The sequence below is a fragment of the Apaloderma vittatum genome, unplaced genomic scaffold (assembly GCF_000703405.1).
Source record: "Apaloderma vittatum isolate BGI_N311 unplaced genomic scaffold, ASM70340v1 scaffold1185, whole genome shotgun sequence".
In the NCBI taxonomy this organism is placed as follows: domain Eukaryota; kingdom Metazoa; phylum Chordata; class Aves; order Trogoniformes; family Trogonidae; genus Apaloderma; species Apaloderma vittatum.
The window spans coordinates 120,089-145,964 of NW_009717468.1; the positions used below are offsets into that span (position 1 = coordinate 120,089).

Consider the following 25,876-nt stretch of genomic DNA (forward strand, 5'->3'; position numbering starts at 1 on the left):
GAATTAACCAGGACAATGCCCACAGCTAAGTCCAGCTGTGAGGCAAAACTTCTTTGCAGAGGCACAATCATGAGGTAATATGTCTAATCGTCTTTGGAACCCAAGCTGGCTCAAAGCACAGGCTTGACTGCACCCTGCGTGCTGCCAAATGCTGTTTAGATAGAGGGTTTCACTGATGTCCTATCTTAGTTATATCAGGGCTCGAGGCCACATTCATCAACTCTTGAACAATTCCAGAGGTAGAAGTTGTGTCCCATACTGTGGTGTGGTGTTCATGTGTAGTGCAAAATATCTGTTTTGTTTCATGTGAAAATGTTTCATTCATTCGAAAATGTGACTTCATGGTCTAATGTGATATAAATGTGTCCTAAGAAAAATCTTGCAGCTGGAAACTTTTATTATATTTCATTTTAATTTATTAGCTTTTAGAAGCAAGTAATGCTCTGTGCTTCACTAAGAACTTCTATTACTGATCTTAAAGCGCTTAACAAACAATAAGTCATGATGACAACGTTCTCTGCCCCCAAGATGGATTTAGTTTTCTTCACTTGAAAGGGAGTGAAACTGAGGCCGGAAAGAGCCTTGCACCATGCTCCTGGTCTGACAGCAAATGCAATGGAAGAGACAAGCATAAAGAAACAAACACATCTGATTCTAAGTTCTTCTAGGCCAACAGTTTACTTTCAAAACAACAAAAAAGAAACCACAGGACATGCTGAATATGCACACAACCTCCACACACAGAATCCATTTCAATAAATTGTGTTTTTCTCTGAAGTTTGAATCTTAAAAAGATACTCAATACACTAACTTTTATCATTCTTTTTTCAACAGAGAACATACACTAGACCTAGCTTGAGAATTTCTCATGATCATTAAAATTGAATATTCATTCTATACAAAAGACTGCAGAATTAACAATACATTAAAATTACACGTGCCCTCAAATGGAACACAGACTTATTACTTGTTTCAAGTAAAATAATTACTTACAGGAGTGACACATTGATTACTAATTTTTCAAGAAGTTATTATGCCTTACTATTTGAAAAACAAAGACTTGAAGTCAGAAATATAATTCTTGCTAGGAGTTATTCAATTTGATAAATGATTTTGACTCAAGTAATTGCTTTGTTAAAGCTAAAGTGTGCTGAAAAAGCTTGAGTTTACTTTGCTAGTGCTACGTAATAAAGCAACTAGTATTAATAATAATTTTAAAACTAATAGCCTGCTGAGAAGGAACTTCTGCTTTTTATTGACTACATCAAAAACAACATTTAAAACTTTTGATCAATTTGAACCACTGTGTAAACTGGTCAAATCTAGAGGCACGGGAATGCCAACACAGTGGCCATAATTCAGAGGTTATATGCACAGTGTGGGAGCTACAATTGCATTCTTGCAAACTTTGCAGATCTCTTAAAACTTGTGTTGTACTTGGCTTCACAATAGTGTCCCCTTGCAAGTTTTGACCCCTAAGACTTGAATGGGAAACTGATTTGCCCCAAAAGTGGACGTGAGACAGATATAGACGAGGTCTGCCCGATCAGTATGGCGCAGAATCTCATCATGAGCTCCAGGGGGAAAGCAGTGGGCCTTATGACAGGTGTTCTTTATTCCCAGTTTTGTACTTAGTCCATAAAATAAGATTATGTTCCATGATACTTCAGTAGAAGGAAGCAGAGTAACTACTGGGAAGATCTCTCAATGGGATGGCTATACTTGTACCAAATCCATCTTTTAGCTTTCCAAGACATCATCATTATTATTGTTACTGTATTCTTGTTGTTTGTTCAGGTAGTCTGGTAATGGAATAAATAAAACTGAGAAAGAGATTCAAATACCAGTGCCAGTACCAGTTCATCATCTTGATTAGTTAGTAGGAGAGTGTTCCTGTTTGCAGAAGTCATATTCATTTAATTAGAAAGTGTCTAAAGTTAAAAACAGATACTGAGTACATTCAGCAACAATAATTTTCTTTTCTTTGAAATAGTTTGGAGTTTGTAACAGTCACTGCTGTTACATCCCCTTATCATCCAAATAAATGTATATTCTGCTGAAGTTTTGTTACCTAGAGCAAACAGTAGATTCTTAGTTCATTCTTTGTTTGGTTGGGTTTTTTTTGCTAATGCAAACAGTGAGTTTTCTCCCTAAGAAGCAGCTGCTGGGAGTATTGCAGCTTCCCAGGGAAGGTGTCCGAGTGACACCAGAGCAGCAGATACTTTCATGAAAGAGTTCTAACATGCTCACATCAAGATTTCCAGACCTACAGACTCCTACAGAGCAGCTAGCACCCAAAATAAAACAGTTTGGCTTGTTTGCTGAGAGACACGGATGTGCCATTTCTCCTCTGCAAAGGCTACTTTTGAAAATTTGATCAGTGATTAGAAAGCTAGTAGGGTGCCACAGCAGAAAACAAGGATCTGTCTCTTCTGGTTTCTGATCTTTAATGTTTCCCATGCTTGAGAAAAAGCTGTAACACTTCCATAAAAGACCATATAGCATCTTTATATTCATGGGAATATTAAATTCTTATTTTGAAGTTGATGACCAGTTTGTATTTATGAAATCTAAAGATATGACTTCATTGTTTTTTATCAGAAATAACCTAAGTTAGTACCAAGCATCTGGAGTCATTTTCTACTGGTATTTTCTTTTCAGAAGCTGTTCTGTGGGACCATTACTTGCAAGTGGAGAAGCAAGGAAAGCCTTATGAAAAGAGAGTATGGGTTATTACTGAAAACAAGAGAGAGAAGTCATTTTTTAGTAGGGTAACTGTAAGCAAACTGATCTACTTTATCGAAATCAGATTCTTCTCACAATTTAGCTGTGGTATAGAGAAACATCGTTGTTCCATCAATCAGGTTGACTTTTGCCTCTAAGAAGATTTAAGAGTAAGGCAAAACTTTCCCACCCTTCACATTACAGTGAAGATCTCTACTAAACCATTCTTTCTGGCTCTGTTCCACCAAGCTCTCTTCCCCAAGCAGAGGCCACCAGTGGCAAAGCAAAGAGAGAAACAAAGAGATGCTTTGGCATACAGGCAGAGAGCTGAACTGCCACTAGGGATATCTTCTGCTTACATTAGCATGGTTTTCACACACGTCCTGCCATGTTAATTGAAAGATCTTTAATTTGCATGGGGGGATTATCTGATTGACTCTCTTCCATGAACCCTCTTTATAATTATGCAAATGGTCCAGCACAAGGGAGAAACAATTCATTTTATTAACTTCAAAAGCGATGTTTAAAATAAAGAACACGACAGTGACAAACCTTGCTGATGATATACCGCGCACTATCAACAGGTCTGAGAAAAATACACTGTATCAACTGAAGACCTTTGTTTTATTTCAGCTTCTACTTAGAAAGTTACTTTGCAGATACAAGGGCATTGCATGACCATCCATTATACAACCCAAAGTGATGCTTCATCTCACTTCTAATCAAGGTTTCTTCTCACTGTATAGCATCTCCCCAGTAAGCATGGCTTGCTGTCAGGAAGAAACACTTCATATTCTGAAAGAAGCCAATCACTTCATACAGAGCGGGCCCTCCTCCAGCTTGTTTGTGTGAAATATATTCTGGCTTGAGTAGCTACTTTGCCTTCAGTGGCTACTGGAGAGTTTAGCGGAGAGTCATGGTCAGTATGCCATTTTCTCAGAATTCTGACCTTTTTCTTTTTTTTTTTTTTTTTTCCTTCCTGGAAACAATCATTGATGAGTTTGGTGTTTTGTTTTATGAGAAAAAGAAATGTCTTTAACATATGGCATTTTGTCCACTCTTACTGAAGAGTGCTTGGAAGCATTAGTTTCCATATTATCGACCTAATATAGAGAAGGTACTAGGGAGAAGGTCTGTTTCATCTGTAATGTTGCACACCTTGTGCTTTCCACTCAACAAGAGGAGAATGCAGTAACGATCTACATTGCAGCAGTCCTGAGGCATGCTCAGAAATTATGTGATGAGATTATATATTATCACAGCCAAGTAAATTCACATCGCATATGCTGATTGCAGGATTTTGGAAGGGGTGAGTTGATGTTCAGTGCATTCCTATGTGTGGCTTTGATTCTAAGAGTTTATCACTCATGGTTGCAGAATACTGTAGGACCAATAACCTCAATATCTCACTAATGACTTTAATGGAAGAAGTTTGGGGAATGAAAAATCACATAGATCTATATTTTGTTTGTGATATATTCTGCAGCATATTAATTATTTACTTTGCCTTTTATTATGGAGGATACTGTAGGAAATCATGAGTCTGATTTAATCATAGCTAAGCATCCATAGTTTATTCGTTTTATGTTGATGATGTGTAGAAGTACCTAGGTTCATCCATCTCCCTTCATCATTACATCATCCTTTCCCTCCAGGCCAGGTTAACATAGTCTTGCCACTCCAACTATGTGAGAAGCTAATGTTTGTGCTTGCTTTGGAGAACTAACTCAGCTGCAATAACCCTGCAGAAAAATTTATTTGCGATGGGATATGGTGAAGATGCCAATTGCTGATGGGCCTGGCCTATTGAAACAGAACTCATTTTAACCTCACCTCAGCAATGAGCTGTCAGCAGTGCCCATTCGCCTCAGAGCAGTAACTCTGGACTGCAGCACAAGGTGGCATACACTACGTGATGAACTCATAATTTTTCACTCCTTCCTCGTCATGAATTCCTAAAGACATTCCTCAGAAAAAAAAAAAAAAGTCCTGCCTTTCCTTGCTCACTTTTCCTATTCCCCCTTTTTCTTTTTACTGTCATTCTGTTCTCATTTTTCTAATCCCCTTAACTTGCTAGGCAAAAAGGAAAAAAAAACATCTGCTGAGAAATGGATTTTCCCTTCAGGGTTATGCAGACTTCAAAAGAAAAATCAGTCATTTCAAGAGGAGAAAAAAAAGTTTAATCATCAGGAGCAATAATTACTTTCTAAATATTAGCATGGCAGATAAGGAGAGCAGAATTGAAATGGAAAGTGGAGCTTTCTCAGTTATTCATCATATTTGATTTGTAAGTTTGGGATTTCTAAAGACTTTGTATTACATCTCTGTAATGTAGTTATCATAACTGATAACGTTTTGAGACAGTTATCAGTTCCAGTTCTTGTGTTTCTTCAGAGATAAAAGACGGCAGTTTGTAAAGTAACTGCCTTTTGTTCACAGTTTGATCTCTTTACTTCGTTCTGTACTCAAGTAAGGCGCACATTTCTGTTTCCAGCCATTTTGTAGAAGCTCTGCTTTGGATTCATTCAAAAGTATGTAGGGCTGGTCCTTAAACCTCATTGCATTTAAGCCACTAGAAAACCCTTCCTTAAGAACTGGTTTCATTTTTTTGGTAGTTTCTGAATACCAACCTAGGTAAAGCCTAGGTTGCAAACTTAGTTTTCTATCTGACAGAACGTAATTAGCTGGATTTCTCTACTTGTGGAAGACTTGTTAAACCTCTTCACACAAATATGCCTATCATTTTACCATAGCAGGATTGTTCTTTAAAGTATTTTATACAAAAAAAATTCTCACTCTGAGTTTGCTCAGTGGTGTTTCAAAGTGTGTCTGCTCATGATGCAGAATGACTGGTATGACTTGGCACAGGTATAGAGAACGTTTTGAAAGACAAAATTGTGAATGGGGAGTCATTCTTAGGAGACAACATGTGTTACAATTCAGCTTTTATAGCTTTCATACTGAAGGAATAAAGGAGATAGGATTGTTCTCTGAAACTGTTGTTTCTACATAGAGGAGGCTGGGAAGATGCATATTTAAACAAAGAGTTGCATGGCCCAAAATGGCCAGTACCCAACTGTGAATAAGCTATGGCTGTAAGTTAGAAGTGGATTCCTATCCAAAAGGGGAGTTCTCTGGATGAAGAGGTCCAGGAGAATAAGTTTATTGATGGCTTTATATAATGTAGAGCTGAAGTAGCTGTGTACTAGTTCTTACACCTTCAGTGGTTCTTTCTTGTTTTTCTACGACTTGTGTACACAATGAGTCTGCACCTACTGCCCTTTTAGTACTGTGTTAATGGCAATATCATAGAGATACGAAAACACTGGTGTCTCACAGCTCTGCTGATCTTCAGTGGGATGAGGTGTCAGCTTTTAGGTAGTGTAGCTGAGCAAGAGGCTTTTGCAAAAATATGCTGAGGCAGGTGCTGTGGGGGACAGTAGCAGACAACTCATTGGTAAACAAACAAGGTAAGTCCTTTGGTTCATTGAGCCAGTCACTTCATATGAGGTCAGCCTACCCCACCAATGAGGCAAAGAATGAGCCATTCCACTTAAAGTGAAATTTCCCTTTCTGAGCCAGAGAAGTAATCAACTGTAAGGATGAGTGGAGACTTCTCCTAAATGCAATATCCTATATACTGGTTTCTGGTTGTGTTGAAGTGATAGGCAGTCATATTTCTACTAAATAAAGAAGTACTTTATGTTCAGGTTTCACTAACTTTATAGCCCAGCTTCTGAAGACTAGGAAGAGCAGAAGAAAAATCCTGAGCTTTTCAAAGATATCAGTCAAGGCAAAGCTCTCAATATTAACATTGGCTGTTATGGAAATGCACTGAAAATTATTAGCTGTATTTGCTAGTATAGCTGAATGTCTTGTTCAGTGGTATTTGGATGTGAAACCTTGGAGAATTTTGGAGAAATTAAGAGTTAGTTCAATGATGGTCTTCACAGCTCCTTTCCATCTGGGCTGGATGGGAGAGGAAGGTTCTTGAAGTTTCATCTTTTGGAAAGTAAGTGTGACATTAGAGCTAGTCAGAGCACAAACAGGGAATTTGGAGCTTGGCTATGCACATTATATGAGGACAAATTACCTCAGTCATTCGGAAGAGATTAGGCAACGTACTTAGGGTGAAAAAAATACACTTAAATGCACATAAAGTGCAAAAGCCCCTAAATTGGAGAAAAGAATAAGGTGTCTTTACAACTCTAGTTACATGAGAGGGAAAATCATCATTCTGGTGGTGTGGCCCTCAGTTGCAGCATTTCTGGTTTGAAATAGAGAGTGAAAAGTGATAGGCAAGACACTAGCCATGGAAGGGCCCATTAAATTATTCCTACTCAGACTCAGAAAGGACACACAGAAGGTAATATGAAATTAAATACTTAATTAATATGGGTCAGATTTCAACATATGGTGTTGATTCATCAGTTTAATCTGATCATTTAACTCCTTAAAGAAATCACAATGATGAGTAGTTTCTGGCCTCAAAATGGGTTTTTCTAAAAAATTTCCTTGCATTGGGGAGCTTTCTACTCGCTTCAGCCTGAGTAGGTTCACTGCAGGTCAGAGGGAGATAAAGGGGAAGACAGTGGAGTGAAGTCTTAAGATCATTCCTTCTCCAAAGCTATGTGCAGCCAGCAAATTCCCAACACTGCATGAAGTACAGAGATGGGAGAGAAACTCATGCTGCCATCTCTCCACATCTAGAGTAATGTTCTGGGTACAGGGAGATAACGCTATCACACTCCATAGCTAGTGTATAATTTCTTGTTTTCATGTGTTGCATCCAGCTGTACAAACTTAGTTTTGAGTTAGATGAATGTAATGTACTGTACAGTGCTTAAGGACATAAAAGCAACACTCGCAAACAGAAGGAAAAAGAAGGAATTTGCTCTCTCTGCAGTGTAAAATAGTGAAACAGCCATTATTTTTTACTTGTTCTGCCAGTGACACTTTAATTTATGAGCTAAGAATGCGCTGATTGCTGGCTGCAAAAATTGATTTAGTGTTAATCTGATTCAACCCATGTCAGAGTTTGAAAGTAATTATGATAGTGGAGCTGATAGGTAGGCAATTACATTTGTGTTCTCTCTCTTTTTCTCTTTTTTTTTCCTGAAGTTGTTCATGTCAGAAGGCCTTGCAAGCAAAAGAGTATAATCTTTAGCAGTGTTCTTTTGTGGAGGTGTAGTCTCAGTGAGTGCTAAACCTGCACTAACCGCTTTTCTAAACTTAGTCTTTGTTAGTGTCTTTAGAAATTTCCCAGGGTAACCAGATTAAAGCAGTCTTGTGCTGCCCATAGTTCCTCCACGCCTTCAGTAATCTTGGCTGTAGATGGTATTTCCTGAAGCTGTCATCCTGCTGTCACTCACATTCCCCTCTGCTAGTGTCATGCTCTCTGCAAGGTATCTGCATGTGGTGGGTGGGGGCACAGAGGATAGTGTGTGTTCTGTAATGTGGAGGGGGTGAGAGCCCCCCTCACCACAGCAGGTTGCAATCAGGACACTGCTCCTGAGAGGAGATGCTGTAGGTTCTTGTTCCTCAGCTCCTAATGCAGCGAGATTCAGGAGGAAATCCCCTGCTCTTAACCATTCAGAAGCATGGGTGTCAAGCCTGGATCCTTTTCACAGAGCTAACCCATTCTGAGGGCTACACCCTCCAGGGTGTCCTGTGGATGCTTTGCTGTCATGCCCATACTGAATGGTATGTCTGAAATTCTTTTTCTGAGATGCTTTTTAAAGGATATTTGGGGCTGTTCCAGAATGGAACAAAAGCGTCATAATTTATCATAAAACTGAGCTGTTATTCCCTTGTTTGCTGTACTAAATATGTTGCTTGTTTGCCTAAACAGCCTCGCTTGGAACAGGGTCTCTTTCGTCCTGTTGATACTACAGCATCTATTTAACAGGATCTTGATCTGATTAGAGACTGTGGGCAATATCATTATTGTTAAAATTCAGGTAATAACTGTTGTATCTTCACATATAAGCTGCATGTTCTCTGATAATCATAGAATCATAGAATGGCCTAGGCTGGAAGGGACCTTAGAGATCATTTTAATCCAGCCTCCCTGCCGCCAGGGATGCCACCTCTCCACTAGATCAGGCCACACATGGGGACCGAACAGGAATCGAACCGGTGACCTTAGCGTTGTTAGTGCCATGCTCAACTATCTTTCCCCTGCAAATTTAAAAGCCTGTGTTTGAGTCAATATTGGTATCTTTGCTGTATTAAAGAGACACTCAACTTTCCTGACTAGAAGAAGGGGTGACAGAGAAGAACAGGAATAGTGTTGAAAGTAGAAGGCCAAAGTCCGTTAGCTTCAGTAATCCTGCAAAGGAGGGAGAAGCACGCTAGGAGCAAGAGGGCTCTAACAATTCTGGGCTGAAGGTGGGAACACTGGCTGGGAGATGGAGATTAAAGTCTCCCTTTAGCACTTTTTCTTTAGAGCCTAGCTAGAAAGCAAATCATAGCACAGGGGGAGAGGTAAGTGAAATCTGTGAAAAGTATCGTCTCACTTCCAAACTTGTTTTGTCTATTACCCATTTATTTAATTTGATCAGTCCTGGTATATTTTTCTCTCTTTTGCTGAAGTGGATTAGAAATTATATTTCCTCTAAATCAATGGCAAGGCATGGAATTATATAGGAGTTGTGTTTTCATTTATGCCCTTTACATTTACATACTATACAGCATTTAAAGAAACTATGACTGCTTTTTTTTTTTTTTATTTTAGTAGGTTATATGCTTTCAGGACAATGACTTCCTTCTGCAAAGATTTGCCTACTGGTATTCAGTTACTCAAATCATGGCCTGGCAAGAGTCATTAACTTCTCTCCCAGGTTGCTGAAGACTGCATTTCACATAGAACCATATTCCATGGTTTGCTTGGGGATGTGGCTTTTGAATTTATTTGAGCGTATTCCCTTTACTAATTTTAAACCAGAGCAGGTTCCTAAAAACTATTTTGTCACTGGTCCCCAGTGGACGATAGAGTCCACCAAAGGGTGAAATGTCATGATCACCCAGAATGACACAAATGGTTTGAGAAAAAGAGATTACTGTGGGCAAACATAGTTTTCACCTTTTTGACTGTCTATCGGGCTATAAAGCACAGCTGTAATAAAGTTCAAGGCTATTCTCATCTTCTAGTTTGACTCACACAGCATTTTGCTGTGATGTTTAAGCCTGATTCACTTTACAACTTACACAATATAAAGAACATTTACCAGCAAAAAGAGGAAAGAAAACAGGTTGGAGCAGTTTGGCCCCACTTCTGGGATGTATAGGTATATGTGCAACATTTCTAATTTAAATATTGAATCTTCTCTCTGTTACTGATCTTGTGTGCATTAGCAGATTTGCTCTAGTCTGTTCTGAATGATGCCACATATCAGTGCATTGTTTCTGCCTCCTCCCACTGTGAGCTTGACAGGCATCCCTTGGGCTTATTGAGGTGCTTTCTGTAATGTCAGAAAGGTGTCAGCTCGTTGGACTTAGAATGACTGAGAAATCCAGCATCCTCCCAAATGCTTTATCACTTCTTTGTAGATCCCATTGCCATATACAATTCAATGGATGGCATTCTGAACCGTCTCAAGAATCAATAAATTCCTCCTGTTATAGGGCCTTTAATTCAAAAATGTCAGAAACTGAGACTATAACAGAAGAAATGCATTATTGGACACTGGTTTATGTATGTGCTTAACCACACTGAACATTTAAAATGTGTTTCTGTGCCGACAAATGGCCAGTTTTCGTTACTGTTAGACATGTATTCACATTCAAGAAGGCAAAATAAATCTAGAAATTATTAGGGGAAAAAAAAGCACAAACTGAAAATATCATTGTGCCACTGTATAAATCTGTGTTGTGCTTTGCCTTCTGTGCTGCACTCAGTTTTGGCCATCTGCTCTCAAAAATTGATCTATGACTAAAAAAGCTGCAGAATAGATTAGCAGGGATGATCACAGATATGCAATGGTTTCCACATGAGAAGAGGTTAAATAGGCTGGCATTCTTTAGGCTGAAAAGCAAGCAACTAAATGGTGCTAACAGAGGTCTCTCAAATTAAAATAAAAATAATCCAGAGAAATTGTGACTAGGGATGACTGCACACTGTTTCTCTAGCAGTAGAGATTGAGGAGTGAATATACTATCAGCATGCTGAGATCAAACAGGAGGAAGTATTTTTATGCAAAATATGGAACTCACTGCCATGTAATATTGTAGGAAAAAAATATAAATAGTTTTTAAAAGCTAATATGCCAGTTTGTGGTAGAAAAGCCCATTAAGAACTATGAAATACAAAATCTGTGCAGCATAAAGATGCAGGTATAACCACTTCCTAACTGATGCTTGCCACTCTGACTAGCATATGTGCAAAAAATGTACTTATGCATGTTTCTCTTGTGTTTAACCTTTCTCTGTGAGCAAATATAAATAACTGGGTAATGCCAGAGGCAGGAATCAAAGCTTAGATGGAGTTTGCACTAGCATGACTACACTTACACTCTATTTTTACATGTTCTTAATGCACAGTCATTATATATCTATATATTATATAGATATTTGCATTTGGAGCACTTGCATCTGTGACTTCATATAGTCAGATATCAGACATACCTTCAGGCATTTTAAAGAGGCTGGAAAAGGCAAAAAAGTAGTATGTGAAATATCTAGACTACTTAAATTAAGGAGGTAGTAAAACTCCAACGCTTTCTATAAAATTCTCTTTGCAGGAATTCCCTCCTAAAGGGAAAGGCCTTTGTCTGTAAATTGGATCAATATTTCATTAATTAAATTCATTTTTCTTTCTATCTTCCTTTTGTTTTGTTTAATTAGGATATAGTCATTTGCAGCCAAACCTCTGTTCAGCTGCTATAAAATATTAATTTCCAGTTGCAGCTTGATAATGAAACAGTATCCTGCAGCCCATTCAAACTGTTGCATAGCAAGGAAAACACTGTAGGGAAGGGAATAACTGCATTTGGTTTTAAAACGATGGACTTAAACATGCTCAGTGCAAACTAGTTTCAGGCAAAGGGAAAGGCTAAAAAGCAATTTATGTAATACATTGGCAAGGAGGTAAGAGAAGGCAGTGAATAGACCTTAATGAGCTGACAGCTGTTGAGAGCTCCGTGGTTCAGGCTGTAGCATTTGTTCGATCCTTTGCACATTGTGGGTAAGAGGGGGGCTTAGGTACAAGGGATACTCTGGAACCAGCCAGGCAATTTTGTTCCACTACCTAGGAGGTGCTGAGGTTCAAAGCCACCTGATTTAGAGGTTACAGAGCATTTCTCCGCACCTGTTGGAAAAGTTGTTCTTGGTCTGAAAGCAAGATTTGCTTTCTGAGCAGAGGAGTACTGGTAGTCCATCGTGGTGGGGCTGTTTTTCTGAGTCATTTGCCTTCAGTGATAAACGGTGTTAAGCTCTGCTGCCATTCATGTCTGTAGATGTGTGCTGCAGGTTTGCACTCATGAGGAGAATTTGCAAGAGGTCTCCTTCCTTCTTTGGGGAATTGAAACTAGATGATCTCTAAGGCCCTTTCTAATCCAAACCATTTTATGATTCTTAGGCAGGAGTCCCAGCTTTTGAATGAAATAAAGTTTCAATACTTCATTTCATTTCAGAAACACTGAAGAGAGTGGAGTATTTTCTAAGGTGTCTCCCACCTCAGCCCCGCATAAGCTTGTTACAGTCCGTATGCGAGTCCTGTTTTGACAGTATGAGTCTTTCCGCTCACAAAACATAAAAAATTGGTATCTTCCTGATACACAGCACTGTCCTTCGAGTATTCTTACTGCAGCTTATAAACATTTGCTTCCAAGTGATGCACCTGCATTTTCACTATCTTAAAAGTGAATCTGTGTGTGCTGACAGGTTATCTGCCTTGTCAAGGGTCCTTGCAAATCAGTGGCAGAGGTGTCCTGGCACTTGACTCTTCTGTGAAATTCCACTGTTGTGTAAAACAGGAGATCAGACTAGGTGAAAATAATGGATCTTTCTGACCTTGAGATCTCTGAATCAAAACAAACAAACAAAAAAATCAAAAACAAACCAACCATTGACTGCAATTTTTTTTGCAGATTCCTGATGTAAGTTGTGGAAACTATATGCCTGCTAACAATTGCAGAAACAATTACAGTATTCTTTAAAAACTATTTCGTTGTCTGAAGCATTGTAGACTAATGCAGTGCTCTGCTCCAAAGTTCTGTCAGTGTCACTGCAGTGCCCCAGACTGCAAAAATGCACGTGCTTTGACTTCACATGCTGCTGCCAGTCAGAAACCTGACAGGGATGTAAATATGACAGCTTTTGTCAGCTTAGTTTGGAACATCCAGAGGTGGTGTAACTGTGCCTGCAAAACCCCTTCTGTCAGAGTTACTGGATCTAAAGGGAGTGGCTGTACCCCCTTGGGTATGCCGGCGTGGCTCTAGTGCCAGTAGGATCTCTAGAGTGAGTAGGGCCTGAGCCTGAAAACTGAGTGGTACAAATTCCAGATGGCATCATCTTTTAATGTCAGTGGCTTTTATGACTTGTTTCTGGATAGCACAATGAAGCTATAGTCATGATAGCACAGAGGAAGGAATTTTAACGAAAAGTGAATTGGTTTCCTCCCAGGAGAGAATAGAGGCATACCGCCATCCCCAAGCTGTTGCTATAGCTGTTACAGTGAGGGAACATCAAATTCTGTCTTAGAACAAGGATAGCCGGATTTTTTCTGCTTTTTAAAATTTTTGTTAAAAGGTAAAAACTGATGTAGCAAGAAACCCATGCACACACTTTTATCTGTTCGTTTTGGGACTGGAGTATTTTGGATATGGGGACAAATATATTTTGCTACATTTTAGTTCTGTCCTGGTCAAGCTGCCCTGTTTTATGCATTACTAAGACTGAGGTTAAATTCTCTTTGGGCTAATACTTTGTTGTCCATAGTCTGGAAGGCCTGAGTTTTTCCGTATATTTCTAAAGGCTTTTAATAGGCATTGCATAAAGTCAGGCATAGTTTCTTTTGTGATTTCCACTGTTGTAAGCACCATAATTAGAATATATGGAAGACTTTCTCGGAGTGCCACCTTGAGATGAGAAGTGTCTCACTCAAACTAATTACGCAGAAGCTTCTTCATTTCATACTGATCATGAATTTCATGATGTCTCACAATCCTTACAAGAGGTTATTGATGTCAAAAATGTTGCATTACAGCAAATCTGAGTTTAGAGGAAAGTATTCTCCTAGATTCAGAGCTTCATGTCCTGTCTTCTGCCAGTGTTCCTTTGGACACTTGTTTCCTAGCGTCTCCCAGCTTTAGCCGTAGAAATCTGAACGACACAAGAGAAAAACCTTGTAATACTTCATGCCTTGATAGAATTGAAGAGAAACAGAAAGCCTCTTCATTGGATGTGGGGTGGGTTTGTTTTTTTTCCCTTTAAACAGGTAGAAGTATAGACGATCTCAGCATGTTCCCAGTGGTGTTTAAAGCTCCCTGAATTCCTTTGTCTAGCTCTCTTGCTCGGTAAGTGCATTCCAGCTGAGCATCTATTGGGCCATTAAAGCTAACTTCGTTCCTTTTTTCATTTTACACAAACAGAGAAGATTGATTTGCCTTTACTACAGTTAATCAAACTCAACAGAGAGCTAACTAAATAAGCAAGGAAAATGGCCTTCTTATCCATCACAGAGAGCAAATGTTCTGACTAGGCAGGGGCTGCAGAGAAACCCAGCAGGGATAAATGTTCACCATGTTTGTTGTGCATGGGAGTCTGCCCACCTACCCAGTGGCAGAATTTTCTTGCATGACAACCATTTGCAGCTTGAACCACTTGTGGCATTTAAGTGAAGTTCAGTTCAAATTTAATGGGATCCCAGGAGGCATTTGTTATACTCAGCAGCTCAGGAGATTGAAGTTTACCTAGCTTCATCAATACTTGATGGACCGAGTATGTTTTTTAAGCTGATAGGTATATGTGTGATGGGAGTATTTTGTCAATCTCGTTCCTCATTTAAGATTAGAGAAGAACAGACAAACTTCTGTCTCTAACTTTCCTAAGTTTTCCCCCATGATTCCTAAAAAAGTTAAGGTTGCTTGTTACTTTTTTGTTACTTGCCTTTTGCTAACATGTGGTGTGAAGTCAGCTCCCTATCCCCCCAGTAAATTTAACATTTAACATTTCAAAATTTAACATTTCAAAAGGAAAAAAAAAAAGTTGGTGATGGAAAAGCATGATTTCTAAGCATCAGATATTTGACAGCATTATTCCTGGATGGAATAATGTCTAAAACTGTTTAATTTCCTTTTTATTTTAAGTGACTTTGATAATATATTTGATAAGATTAATATGTTAATATGTTAAAAAGTTAATGGTAATATATACCTTTTGTTGCATATACAATACATGTATATGTACCTAGTGCGCCAGGGTTTATTCTGCATTCATTTATTCTGCATTATGTTTATTCTGTGTGTAGCAACTCCCTTATTATAAGCTAATGTGTTAATCCTGTGAGTAACAGTATTTAAATGCCATTTCCTAAGTGTGTGTTATGCTTGGAGAGAAAGATGAATATTTGTCAGGAAAGAGTAGTCTAGTGCATTAATGTGAATATTCAAAGATAGTTGTTTATCTTATTGGGCTCAGAGGTACTTAAAATAATTGCAGAAGTCATTTTAAGGCACATTTACTCAGAGTGATTATGTTTATTGTAACTTTATGAATAACATACCCTGTCACATTAGATTTTAAGTGCCACGGTTTGGAGTAGAACAGGGCATTTCCTCCTTTATGAATTTTGCTGTTGCATAGGCCAATCGTTTGTGGCCTAGGTAATAGCAAGTAGCAGAAATTAAAAGAGAAGCAGGGTATGAGGCAACGAACTCCCCAACTTAAAAACATTTTGGCAGCCACTGTGCGTGCCCTGGGCTGCCTTACTGTCCGCATCCTAGAGGGACGCTGTGGGCTGCTGTGGTGCCCCAGCCACTGCCCCTCACCTTCATTTGCTGGGCTGCTCTTTTGCAGATCCGAGGCAAACTCTGGGGCTGTGCTGTTACGTGCCATCAGTAATAAATACGTAAATGTTCTCATGTTATGTCCAGGGGAAGATATCTTCTAGGAGAAGGTCTCCCATATCTCTAATTTCTCAGTAAGCCTCATGTCCAAGAGATGATGATATCCCAGCACTAGGTACTACGGCAACAGGAGTACTGCTTTAAAAATAGAAACAGAACTTGTATGGTTTTATTAATGAGCTCATAGAAATGACAATTAAATTGCATATGTGACTACCTTGTTGCTACATAGTAACCTTACCTTACAGATTTGCTTCTTTTAAAACATGTGCTGGGGGGGAATGCAACATGACATGCAGATTTTGAGGCTTAAGAGATTGCCATTAAAACTACTATGGTGTACTTATTTATTTCTTGCTCAGAGTGATCCAGTCAATAACAGAACAAAATCAAATACAAGTCCCTCCCCTCCGAGGAAGAAAAGACAAGCTAAATAAAGATGTCCAGGAGAAAATGCCAGCAAACGACATATTGATTTCCAGCAAAGGAGCAAAGTGTAAATGAAAAATATTCTTCTGACACAGTTATTAAGTGCAAGCCAGCACGCAAAGAAAACCCATTTACTCTTACTAGAGGCTGTCTTCAAAGGGCAGCTGATTCATCTAAGATCATTTGAGTCTCTAACTTTCTGAAACATAGGCTTCCCTTTACAAAATGTAAAGGATTTTTCTGTACTTAGGTTTTACTCTGAGAATGTAAAATGTTTACTAAAATTCTGATTGTATGCCAAGTAAACAAAGGACTTGTTTTCTCCCCATTTTAGAGCAGTATAAACAGAAGCATCGGGAAAGGAGACACTTTTCCTGACATCAGACAGTGAATTTATGACAATATCAGTAATATAAAATCAAGTAACATGATGGCTCTGATTCAGCATGCTTGGCAGTTTGGACTGAGGCAATTTAAGAAGTTACTACTTGCCAGCAGTCTGCCCTGCCCTTCTGCAAGGAAAGTAGATAGCACAATGTTTTTTACAAATGTAAATTAATAACCTGGCATATTAATAAAATTATTTCTGTGGCAATTCAAGTTAATACATCAGACTGTATGTATAAGGGACTAGGGTCCACACCAGCAGGATGCTAAATTCTGGCAATAAGCTGGCTTCTTCCTATATGCCTTTGGGAATCTTCATTCAGCTTTTGCCTCCTGCATCCTGTTTAAAGCAGATGCTGAGAAGAAGGGTAATTTGAAGCCTGTGCTGCCCAGCGCGTTTGTCTAGTTGTCAGTTCTTTTGAGAGGGATTGAAACACAGAGGAGACCGTTCTGAAACTGTTTTCAGAGCATTTCCTAGAAGAAAGATCTTCAATTTGAAGATTATTGGTCAAGCACTGGGAAACAACATTGTGTAGATTGATGTGATTTTCAGAAAGTCAGACTCCTGAGCAGTGCCTGAATATCAGCAATTTTGTCCTTCCAGCAGCTTTCACTGATTTTAGGGTAGGAGTTGTTGTGGGTTCAGCTGTAATGACTTAAATTTTAGGATTAAACTGTTTGGTTAATTTGAATCATGATGTGTAACTTAGTGTGCTTTCCTTACGGAATTTTCATCTGCATCATCATCATAACCAGGGTTATGCATAAAACAGAGGCCTGATGGTTTCAATAAGAAATAAAAATATAATAGGGAAGTGGAACAAGCCATATTAAATGATGAAAAGAACATTGAACGTGAAAATTCTTTCTCTACGATTACTCCAAGAGGCACTATACTCAGATAATGACTTCAGTGTATAGAAACACAACTTTCATCTCCAAGGTACTTGTTTGGAAGCAGGCAAATGCATGTGGAAAGAAGCAATAGGTTGATAAGAGGTAGGAAAGAGTCTTTTCTCATCCCAAAGCTGTATCTTTTGTGTTTAAGCAAAGAAATTATATTTTACAATCCAGTTCAAAACTCTTGCAAGTCTTGAGGCTTACACTGAACACTTTGGAAAAGACTTGCCGGTTAATCCTTCACCAGATCAAGAAGAAAGGAGCAATGTTCTACTGGGAAAGGAAAGAAACAGAAAAGCAAGTGACACTGCATGCATATACAATCAATAAACAACCAATCTAGATTCCTGGAAATGAAATTTTTTTAATTTATTTATTTAACTCCTAAATAGTATGTAATTTCTTCAGGCCAAGAAATAAATTGAAAGGATTTAGAAGGATTTGCTTATCAGCAGAACACCACGTAGCATTACATTCCTTCTGCTTTTGGGAAGGTACATTGAAGTTGGATTAAGCTGCTATGGGTCAATACTTCTCTTTCCCCTGTCCGGGTGCCTTGAACAACAGATGGATTAATCCTCCCCACTTCTCTTTCTCCCCTTTGCCCTCCTTTCTCTTTCTCTGTCTTTGCCCTCCCTTCTCTTGCTGCTCACACTCCTTCACTATAACATCATCTTTCCCACTGCCAGCAGGCAGAGACAAAAGGCAAAACTATGATTTTTGCCCATTGTCTTTGCACAGCTTAGGGACAGAGCAAAGTCCCTGAAATTTGGCATCAAACCTAGTCAAGACAAGTTAGACTTTACAGTCTTAATGAACTATTGATTCTATTAAGACAGGCTTTTGGATTTCAAAGTACTAATTCAGTTTTCAAGACTCTTTTTAAACATGACTGCCCATGACTCTAGATTGATACACAATTGGGGGGATTATTTTTTGCTTTCTCTTGCTTAAGTGGCTAGTTACTTAATCTCTTGTCTGCCGTCGTAATGGACAAATGGCTGATTTTGTTAAGGGGTAGCTCTCTCATGATCTCCACTTAGTGATATGGTTTGACAGCAAATCAGCTTTTATGTCCAGCCAGGAAATGCACTTATGCTAGGCTGCTATTGCAGGGTAGATGACTGCTAGTTACCTCCCAGCTCCTGGCCAATCAAGGTCCTGGGAGCAGAAGGTTAAATTCATTCCCATCCTCTGGGCAGGTCTACAGTGCTGGTATCTTCTTGCTCTGAGTACAACTAGCTGAAAGGCTATGCTGAGTACCAGTAAATTGCCTGCTTTGATATGACAAATAGAAATGCATAAGGATGTTTTTATATTGCATAGTGATGGAGAGGATGCAAATTCCAAACTGAGTAAAAGTGAATTAGACTGGACTGAAGACAGATGGAGCAAGTTCTCCCCAACTAGGGTGTATACACTAAGAGTAGTCATACCTGTATGGCATGGGCAACTGCATAATCTCTGTATTGGTGGTTTCTGGTAAAACCTTGGGGATACTTCTCCATAGTTAATAAAATTCACTATTGAGACTTTTCATGCTGTAAGTAATCCTTTTGTTCTTTTTTCCCTTAATTGTATCAACTACTTTTTTAAAGTACCCTAAACAGATCGTCTTCTTTCTGTTGGTTATTACACCCTTATGACACCTGTAGATACTCATCATGCCTTCAGTGCTTGTTAAGTCAAGCTCTGATGTTTAGTTTTGCTAAGCCTGTCGTATTCATACCTCTCTCCAGCTCTCATCTTTTCAGTGATTCTTCTCTGAATTGCCTCTGGTTATTCTCTTTTTGCATTGAGTTGTCCAAAACTAAATGAAATGCTCTCTTGCTGTAAATTATTGTAGCTTGGTTGAAATCAATGCCAATTTAAACCAATGGAGAATTTGGCCCTCTTGTTTTTGTATTGACCTCAAATGAGCTGTATGAAGAAAAATTATTAGTTTCATATTCTTTGATGCACTGCTTCTGCAGAGGCAGACACAACCTCAGCACCAGTGTGGGAGGATTTAAAGGGCTTGCTCATCTCTGTGTCTGTGTCTGTACCATGATAAGAAAATACATGTTGTACTACTCAGTGCTAATGAGTTGGAGACGATTAATACCTGTTAGCAAGAAATAGTAGATCCAGGACTCTTCTTAAAAGTGTATACAGTCCTAAATTTTAGCTTCTTTTATAATACTTCATTATGATTTTTGCAGCATTTTTAGTATGTTCCCATTTGTATGCAGATTCTTTCTGTTTGTCTGTAGTAGCTTGAATTTGTCCAGGCTGAGTCTCCCAGGTCTACTATACCGTAATGAACTCCAGGGTATTTTGCAAATAAAGATTAAATAGAAGACAAGAAACAAATATAAGGTATAGAAAGGACAGATGAAGGATTCACATCTAATTGGAATAATGTGAACAGAATATAGGTTCTTCAAAAAGCCCTGTTATCAAAGTACAAAAGTTTGAGATATTCAAGCAAGGAATGATACCTAATGAGACAGACACTTCCTCTGCTCTCTTCTTTTGACAAGGCAGCAAATGCCTTGCCTTTGCCAAGAAGCATCTCAGTTTCTGGAAGACAGAACAGCATCACTAGCATTTTGCCATTCTGAGGGAGCATTCGTACTGTATGCAGTTGTGCATAGAAGATGGTATGCTGTCCATATTCTGTAAGAAAATTGAGATATTTAGAAAATATAGCAGTATGGGAGCAGTGGAGAGAGTCAAGTGGTCAGATTTAAGAAAAGTTTCTTGAGTTTCAGATCTGTATGTTTTAGGTGTAAAAGGCAAATGCACTGCTCAGATTAATACAACCGTATTTCTCCACTGTTGGGAAGATATTAGTGCCTAGCATTTTGTGGTAGTTGTATTTCAAGAAGGATTGTAAATTGTGGTTTCTTGGTTGCAAAGAGATTTATGCTTCTCTTGCAACAAAGCATTATGTGTTGCTTTTCAAATAATGGTGTTGAATTGGAAGTAATGTGTAGAGTGTGCAGAAGAGTTTCAAGCAAAAGTAGGAAAATTGAATCCTAGTTTATCGAGTGAAGCAATGGCCAAGTATGTACTTCTGGAGGAATTTGTCTGGGGTTTGAATTTATGGGCCCTTGTCTTTTTTCTCCCACTGGAAATGAGAACTCCATCATTCTTGGTTGTGTTATTTATAATTTCATAAAGCTGTTTTGTGACAGGACTTATTTCACCCAGCATGTTGAATCTTTCTCAAATAATGATGCACCCAAAGAGCAAGGTGTTAAAAAGCTTTTTGGTTGGGAAAAGGAGGATTCAGCACCTGCCATTTTGTGTAGAACAAAGGAGCAAAGGTTGTGGATGTGATGAATAAATTAGGGCTTTGGGTACTTGGAAAATTGGATGGGAATGGAGTCATCTTGAGCAGCTCCTGCCATGCTATACTAACTTTTCTTGTGCTTTACGTCCCACACCAGTACGTGCAGTGTAATGAACAAAGATGTAGAAACATCCCTGTGGCAAGATTGAAGAGGCTCTTAGAGTGAATAATTAGGAGGAGGTGATTACAAAACTAATAATTCATGGAAAGATATGGGGAGCCAATTCAGTGAAACTGAAAGAATTTGAAGGTAAATATGTCCATAAATCCTCCAGGGTGGACTCAGAGTTTAGCACTTTCTCCTACCCCGGTTTTATACCAAGGCAATTTCATTAAACACTAGAGAGAGGGAGAGAAAAAATAATAATATAAATGCCATAAAAAAATCTTTCAGAGGAAGGAATAAAAAGGGTTCCTGCCAGAGAGAGGTTTTATTGAAAGTTATTATAATACCTATCTTTAGTTTTATGGCCTTTAATACAGGGCCAAGTAATTTCAAAGCTGGGATTCTTTAAAAATGAAATACATATTTTAAAATAGTGTAGTATGAATTATTGGTTTTAATATAGAATTTAGCTAATATATGGAATAGAAACATATTTTCTCTCTCATGTTCTTTCCAATTAAAACGCAAGCATCGTTTCCATCATAGCATATGGAGAAGTTTCATTACTGTCATGTTGCTGGTACATAAGAATGTTTATCATTTACTATCTCTAGATCACTGGGCAGAGACTAAAGAATTAATCTGTTTACCTCCCCTGGACCCAACAGGTGAGGATAAGCAGCCCCATTTCAAAAATGGGAAAAAGGAACCAGAAATGGAATAGCTGGTTTTGCTTACTCCCTCACAGTGAGCCATTAACGATGAGAAGAATTTATGTTGGTGGAGAGATTTCTGAGGTCTCTGCTCACCAGCCTCTCCTGTCTTGTGGAAGCAGCAAGTTTAATAATCATGCAGTGAAAATTCTCAGCTCCAGAAGGGTTTTGAAAGGTATGGATTCCAGTTAAAAGAAGTTATGGTCTTCTGGAAGTTTCCTCAACTCTGTTTCTGTGGTCAGGAATGCGCTGCTGTTCCTCACTGAAATAGTTTTACTCCTCTGGGATGGTTCAGATGTTGGTATCCGAGCGGAAGGTACATGGAAAACCAATATGTGATGGGACTAGAAAATCAGTTAGTGATGAATTGTGTTGGAAAGTACTGAGATTAAAAATACAAGATAGGAAGTGGCAAGACAGATTAGTGTACTTATCTTTTCTGTGGTTTCTAGAGATCTCGTTAATGACCTTGACTTAAGTCTAACACCACTTCTGGAGGTTTTTATCTTTTTCTAACCCTCATTTTTATACATACAAAATCAGCAGCATGGGACAAGCAGCAATCACAGAGCAAGAAAAACTGCAAATAAAACTGGGGAAATAGCATGCAGTGGAGATATGGGGAAAAAGGACAGAGATTGATAGAATCAAGTGTGGAACCAGTCATGAAAAAGTGCAAATGCAGGTAGGAATTAGCAGGGTTGGTGTGTACTGCACTTCACACGTTTGCATTTTGTCTGAGTCTGGCTCACTCTGCCTTTTTCTGTCCAGAACCAGCACAAGTTCTGTGAGGATTTTGTAGAAGGAAATCTAGAACACCTATGTAATAGTGCAGCATAAAAGTGTTGCATGTGCTGTCCTTAAGCTGCTTATTTAGATGGGAAATGGATCAAGAAGATGAAGAAGGACCAGGCTTCATGACTTTTCAGCTTCTGCTCAGAACTCATGTTGGCTTCAAGTTTCAGGATCTGTCATGCACAAGAGTGGCTGGGAGGTTGCAGAGGCTCATCTCACCCTGCTGCTAGCCCTGGCCATGCTTGGGGCCTCAGGGAGAGAGTCCTGAACAGAAAAACACAAATATTGATACTTCTTTGGTCCCCAGTGTCTGTGGCACAGAAACTTCCCAAGCTAAGTATGGAGTACCTAATAGCTCTGGATGGATCTTTTTACCTTTAATTTGGTTGATCACTTCCAAAAATGCTGCTAAATCTTTATTACCTACCAGTATCCTATTGCAAGAAGTTCCTCAGTTTTAAAAATAAATCAGTAAATAATTGTGTAAAGAAATTTCACCTGGGTTGTTTGGTTGGTTGGTTTGTTTATTTGTTTATTTTTTTGTTTTAATCTGGGCATGCTACCTTTCTGATTTCATATGATCTCCCTAAGAAGCAAGAGGGCGAAAAAAATAGTAATAAGAGTTGCAAAGGAACTCCTTATTCCTTACAAGTACTGAATGACATTGTCAGTTCAACTGGATCTGATTCCAAGTTAATGTTGCATGAAGCCCTTAGATATGAGCAAGTAAGTGGGTAAGTGGATAGGTATAGCATTGATAAGTGACAACCACACATTGTTATAATTTTTATGTTTATTTCCTGCACAAAGCAAATCATAACTATTCTTCTGCAAGACCCTGCTTGTGAATTGTCAGATCTTCAACTAAGAGCAAAATCCTCATGCTCTAAATTCAGCCTGGATATCTAAACCAATTGCCAAGGTCTTAGCACTGTCTGAGCAAGGTCTTCTGATAGTGGTGGTTAATTTGTTCATTATTCACAGTGCTATCCTTAACACTCTTTTACAATTACTCAAGACAACCGTAACATAAATCTCCAGTTTCACTAGTTGCATTTCACTTGCTTAAAATTTTTTTGGCAGTATAGCTTTGTTAATTTATTGTGCTAAATTACTTTACAGTGGTGCAATTAAAAACTAATATCTTTCTACCAAGGGACAACTGCATTTCACTGTTGGCGGGTGTGATTACTGTTTGTTTAAGTTATAAAGTCATTTGGTGTCCTTTGGGATAAAAAATACTTTATAAAATACATGTGACAGGACTAGAAGAATTGTAGAAAGTAAATTTATATTTTGTGCATTCCTCCTTTCTGGGCCTCTCACTGAACAGATGAATTTTTAAAGCCAGCTTGGTTTCAGACAGAAGTCACAAGGATTTCAAGTGTTCTACCATTTTCTATGACTGAAAGAAGACGCTAAAAAATATACTTTAGCATAAAAGGCAGGAAATTGCTTTTTTACGTCTTACCTCCAATTCCTTTTAATCTTGCCTCCCCATTGAGGCAAGATTATGAAAGTATTTAATAAAAGTATTTAAGCATGAGACTACTGCAAGGTTGCATCCTATAGAACATTGCCAAATGGCAATGCTGAGTACCACATATGATAGTGATTCCCTTTCTTCATGGCTGGTTTTTTACAGATACTCTATTTTTACAATTTTTGTTTGCAGTCAACCGAACCTATTTTTGTTTTTTGGCTCACTGTAAGCCACTGAAAAGGTGAATGAGCGTTAGGTTCAATGTGATATTTCTGGCTGACTACTTTTACCTCAAATACAAACAGAGAAGAGGAGAACAAGGAACTTCTGGCAGAGGACAGAGCAACTTGGTAGGACTAGGACGACCGGAGACTAAAGAAAAGGCTGACATCTCAGAACACTTATGCAAAGAGAAGAGGGAGCATGCTGGAGACAGCTATAGCAGACATAGGAATGTAAAGGAGACCTTATCAAAAGCTGGAGAGGCTTTTTCAGGAATAAGGATTTGGAAGGCTTGTCATGATAAGATTCTCAGGAATATTCACCAGGAGTACTAAAGTACAGACACCCTGCTTCTGAGGAGCTGAGATTTTAGCAATGCTTCCTCCCTAGTAAGGCTCATTTTAGTTGTTTTGTTTCAGGAGTCATCCCAGTGATTCTACTGCTTAACAGAATAGGCAGCTTTCTGCAAGGAAAAGTTGTTAAGGGAGACAATTTCAGCAGAAGCCAGGGGTTGAGCTAGTGATGCTGAGCTGGGGTAATTTTGTGCTGTGTGCAGGATTGTTACAACCTGTGTCCAGAGGCTGCCACAGACTCTCCCTAATGGTCTGCATTACTAATTCAACTAATTGCAGCAATTACAGGCAGGAGATGCTGCTGGGAAGAGACACCAGTACACTTCTCTCTAACATGCTGCAGTACATGCTGCTCATTAATTAGACCAGCAGCAGAAAAAAAATCCATCAACAGCTGGAAGTGTAAAGGAATGTGCTGAAACCTATAAGGTCCATGAAAAGTCACAGTTTGGTTTAAGCCTTTCAGAACCAGACTTTCCACCCTGTCAGCCCAGTCACAGCCACACTGCTCTTCACTTGGCAAGCAAGCAGGTGAGGTTGCACATTGGGCATACCTGACCCACGCTGCTGTTTTTTGTCATGCAACAAATGGGTTGTGTAAATACTTACTGCCTGGGTAAAGACAAGGTATTCCCAGCCCAAGAGGTGCGTTAGCAGAGCAGGAATTACTTCTGCCTCAGAGTGATGAACCTAGCAACACAGCAAAGAGTACTGCCAGGTGCCTGGGTGATGCATATTATCTATCTTGTACATTTTGATTCGCAGAAAGCATGTTCAACCTGAACATGCCACATACAGTAGGGACCTACTGGCTGGCCCTATGTGGTGCTGGTATTTATCAAGGAGCCCAGAGTGTTCCACTTGGAACCTGGCTGGGTTCGACAGCACGGATCAGCGCTATTCCTCAGCAGGAGACACCAGCTCCATGGAGGGCACAATTACACAGGCAGATCTGGATGCGTGAATCAAGTGACACATATTAAAAGTCTGGAACTTTTTTTGTTTCCTAAGATACTTAGCTGCCTGTGTAACAGTCTTTTGACTTGCAAATATCTTATATTTTTTCCTTTTTTCTTCTTCCTTCATTCCTTTCTTTCATGTGCCAGACAACAGATGACATCGTTTCATCAGCTGAATGTTCCAGTGATGATGAAGATTTCATTGACTGTGAGCCCAGTACAGGTAAGTCAGGTCAGTCTTGTTTTGCTTGCTTTCTGAATTCATTTGCAAAAAACAATGCATACATATATTTATATGTGTGTGAATGTATACATATATAATTATATATGTATATATATATGTGTGTATATGTGTATATATATACACTTATGTATATATTCTATATACATAAAATAAAATA

At 38.8% G+C, this 25,876-nt stretch overlaps 1 protein-coding gene across 1 annotated transcript in view; it reads left to right on the top strand.

Moving 5' to 3' along the window:
* Positions 1 to 25,716, top strand: part of LOC104274302 (neurexin-3-beta-like) — a gene marked incomplete at both ends in the record, with an annotated part of 100,728 nt that extends 75,012 nt beyond the window's left edge. Inside the window, one exon of the mRNA XM_009869896.1 lies at positions 25,623 to 25,716. Coding sequence (XP_009868198.1) covers positions 25,623 to 25,716 — 94 coding nt within the window. The remainder of the gene's footprint in view (positions 1 to 25,622) is intronic.
* Between the last annotated feature and the right edge of the window lie 160 nt (positions 25,717 to 25,876).